Source organism: Xyrauchen texanus, unplaced genomic scaffold (genome assembly GCF_025860055.1).
Source record: "Xyrauchen texanus isolate HMW12.3.18 unplaced genomic scaffold, RBS_HiC_50CHRs HiC_scaffold_621, whole genome shotgun sequence".
NCBI lineage: Eukaryota > Metazoa > Chordata > Actinopteri > Cypriniformes > Catostomidae > Xyrauchen > Xyrauchen texanus.
In genome coordinates, this window is record NW_026266601.1 from 21,293 (window position 1) to 25,000 (window position 3,708).

Sequence of the window (3,708 nt, forward strand, 5' to 3'; positions counted from 1 at the left end):
GATATTCTGTTAGCGGGTGTCAATTAATATTTTAGGTTCTAATCCTTAAAATCAATAGATCTGAACGATTATTATTTGCTTAAATTAATACGTCGTAAGTTTTTTAACAACAGCCTCAAACAGGATTTGGCTTTCTGAGACGCCCAGCCAGCAACCCCTGTAGGAAGCGAGTGTGCTCCAGTCCAGACGGTGGCAGTAAATATCTTGTGTGGCGTGATCAACGACCAACAAAACAAACCTTGAGGGAGGAGGGCATCTCAAAAGTGTCCTTTTTGTGAGTATCATATTAAACTTTACAGTTTGATTTTGAGCACAAACAACATTTCTTTCTTAACGGTTAAAAAATAAAGGCAAACGGAACATGCCCCCATCGAGCTTAATGTGTAATTTGTATGGCAGCTAGGCAGCTAGGCAGCTAACCATGCAATCTGGCTTGTTTTTTTGTATTGGATATTATACTATATTGATTTGGTTGTTTTTAATATGAGATCGTGGTCTGTCCATGAACGCCGTATTAACGTCTATGAACATTACATTGTTTAATGAGCGGTTACCCTCTTAGAGGTTTACCATGGAGTTGTTGGTGTATTAATGCTGCTGTAACACTTTACAATAAGGTTTCATTCGTTAATCGTGGTTAATTCATTCGGTATCATGAACTAAAAAGAAACATGATATTTTGTTACAGCATTTTAATAATATTTGTTAACGTTATAATGTTGTTAAAAATGCAACTGTTCATTGTTAGTTCATGTTAGTTCAGAGGGCATTAACTTATGCTTACATACAGCTTTTGATTTGAAAAATGTCTTACTACATGTTGAAATTAATATTAATAAATGATCTAACAAGGAATACAAATTATGATTCATTGTTAGATCATGTTAACTGATGTTGTGAAATAATGTAAATAAATTGAACGTTATTGTAAAGTGTTACCATTAATGCTGTGTAGACATTTGGGTTTGCCTCATTTGATTTATATAAGGGGTTGTTAGTGAAACCATTTAATGAATGACTGAATATAGGTACATTTTGGAATAAGAAGAGCTTTCCATTTTGGCCATTGTGAGATGAATTTACATGAACTTGCATTGTGATCTCGTGTTCCATATATGATCTATATTACTTTTCTTAAGCGTGGGTTTGTTTTATGAGTGTAGACACAAATAAATAAAATGAATAGCCTATATATTTATAATATAAAATGTATTATTATTAAATTCTCGTTATATGCTCAATTTAGTTTGAATGCATACATTTTCTGGGATTAAATATGATTTAAATCCATTGATATAAGGATCAATAATGTCTTATACAGAGATACACTGATTGTGTTTATGTGTAGGTATTATTGGTGACGCATATGTTACAGTCAGCACAGCCTGGCACGATGCCCACTGCCCCGGACTCCCCCTCTCTTAGCGTGACTGTCAGTGGAAATGTGCAGAAATATGGCATCAAGAAGAAAAAAGTGTTAAATGCAGAGGAGACTGAGCTGTTTGAACTCACCCAGGCTGCTGGGATCATCATTGATCAAGAGGTTTTCAAGTGAGTGCTGTGAAAAACAAAATCACGTTATACTTTTAGTTATTTGTTTTTCGATTAATATCTGTCTCTATTGATTTATCTCAATGCCATATTTGCTCTACAGGATCATAGTGGATCTGTTGAAGATGAACGTCGCTCCTCTGGCAGTTTTTCAGACCCTAAAGACGATGTTTGCGGGACAGAAGGTTTCTGAAACATCCACTGGTGACACAGCCACAGCATCCCACACCACTCCTGCACCTTCAGAGTCTAGAGGTGAGTGTCGCTAATAGATAAACCAAGTCAGACCAATACTCTGAGTGACATCAAAAAAGAAGCAGCAGCCTTATCTCTGTCCAGCTATTGTGTCTTACAAAAGAAAAACACAAACCCTTTGTCCTTTGTGTGCAAAGCTTTAGGGTTTTTATTTGTAAGTTTTAATTTGCAATTACAAACAGAAGGGTGCCTCTTCTCACTGGATTACTTCTTCAATACCAATTGATTGTTCATGTCTCAAACATGCAGTCTAAATCGTCCGGCTATACATCGGCTATTAACTCATCCTCTTTAGATTTTCTTCAGAATTTTCTCAAAATGTGTGAGAGGAGTTTGACATTCACTTTCGGAATAATTGCTACTTTTCCATACTTCAGCATTTAGGTCTTTGGATGTTCTATTTAAAAAAAAAAAAAAAGGCTCAAAAAGCTATTATACCTACATAAAGAATGCAGAAGGATGAGTGCTGTTTAAAGCCCAAAGTATGCTTCAGTCAGATGTGAACGCTAGGCATCTGCATACAGGATGCGTGATTCAAATTTCCTCATCAGCAGAGTGCTCATGCACTGAACGCATGGGGCCAATTTTTCTAACCGTACATACTTGAATGTGCAGTAGGCTTATATGCACCTGGAATTATTTGCAAGTATTGGCCTTTATAACGCTTCCGTGTTTGCACAGAGGAAGCTTCGCTTTGTAGCAACTTCCAATGCAATCTATTTCAATGGCAGTGCCCACTGAGTGGAATTATTATGGTCTATTTTATGTACAATTCATCTCAAATACTTCTACACAGAACTTCTTGTCCATCCAATCATTACTCATGGATAATGAAACAAAGAAAAATGCTTTCATGTTATTTGATGCATTTTATGATTTTAATGGAGAGTATGTATGTGAGAAGGCAGCATTTCACAGAGGATAAGTATATTCTTGCATTCCTCTAATAAAAAAAACAGTACAACAAGTGTACATTTACACATTTAAGAGCATTAAAACAACACCAGTGTATACAGTATGTATAAAAAATAATAATATTCAGAGTAAAGATTTGTAACACGTTCAAGCTCGGAGATGGAAGGGAGGAGAAGGAGAGCAGTGATGCAGTTAAGTAAGGCTCTTTATTAATCTGCCTTCAACACTCTGCGTGCACTCTTCTCTGTGCGTTTCTCAGTTTAATCAGATCAGTGTAACACAAACGTTGTCAACATAAACTTCTCTGAGTCTTCAGCTTCACAATAACATAAGACACGCCAGTCACTGGTCACGCGTGTCGTTCTTTCTCTCCCATCTGGCGGTGACGTGGCCGTTTATATGCTGCTCTCCCCATGCTCACTGGAATTAGAGACAGGTGTTAAGTCATAATTTAGCTCAGATGCAAACATTACCACATTCTCTCTCCGGATCGGCTTGTGACCACGCTCCCCGCTGCCACAAGATTGTACAGACTATGAGCAATGATAATGATCACATGGCTTTCAAGTACTTACTTTGTAATATAATCTTCAGGTATGTAATTAGATTCATTTAAAAATGTTCAATAAAGAAACAATGCCATCCCAGTGTCCGATTACAGAAAATGTTCTGGTTTAATCCTTGTAAACATGGAGTTATGACCTCACGGTTTGGGTACAATGATTTGGAAAACATTCACAAGCGACCGAATGCAATGTAAATACAAAAATGCAGATTAAAATGTTACAGTGTGTACAACTGAATTATATTTAAAAAAAAACCAATGGGATATTAACAATATTCAAAACAATTACATTAAAACAACGTTTCTTCGGATATGAGTTGAGCACAATAGGGAGTTACCTGAACAGTGTGAAGCTCCTTATAAACCGGGAAAACATTGCCCCGATATTTGCCTTGCTCAGATCCTATTATACATCAAAGTGG

At 36.5% G+C, this 3,708-nt stretch overlaps 1 protein-coding gene across 1 annotated transcript; it reads left to right on the top strand.

Annotated features, from left to right (window-relative positions):
* Window positions 1-201: 201 nt before the first annotated feature.
* LOC127642449 (mitotic-spindle organizing protein 2-like) lies at window positions 202-3,702 on the top strand. Its single transcript, XM_052125064.1, has 3 exons — window positions 202-274; window positions 1,349-1,551; window positions 1,655-3,702. The coding sequence occupies exons 2-3, from the start codon at window positions 1,367-1,369 to the stop codon at window positions 1,818-1,820; spliced, it is 351 nt and encodes a 116-aa protein (XP_051981024.1). The 5' UTR covers window positions 202-274; window positions 1,349-1,366; the 3' UTR covers window positions 1,821-3,702.
* The last annotated feature ends 6 nt before the right edge of the window (window positions 3,703-3,708 follow it).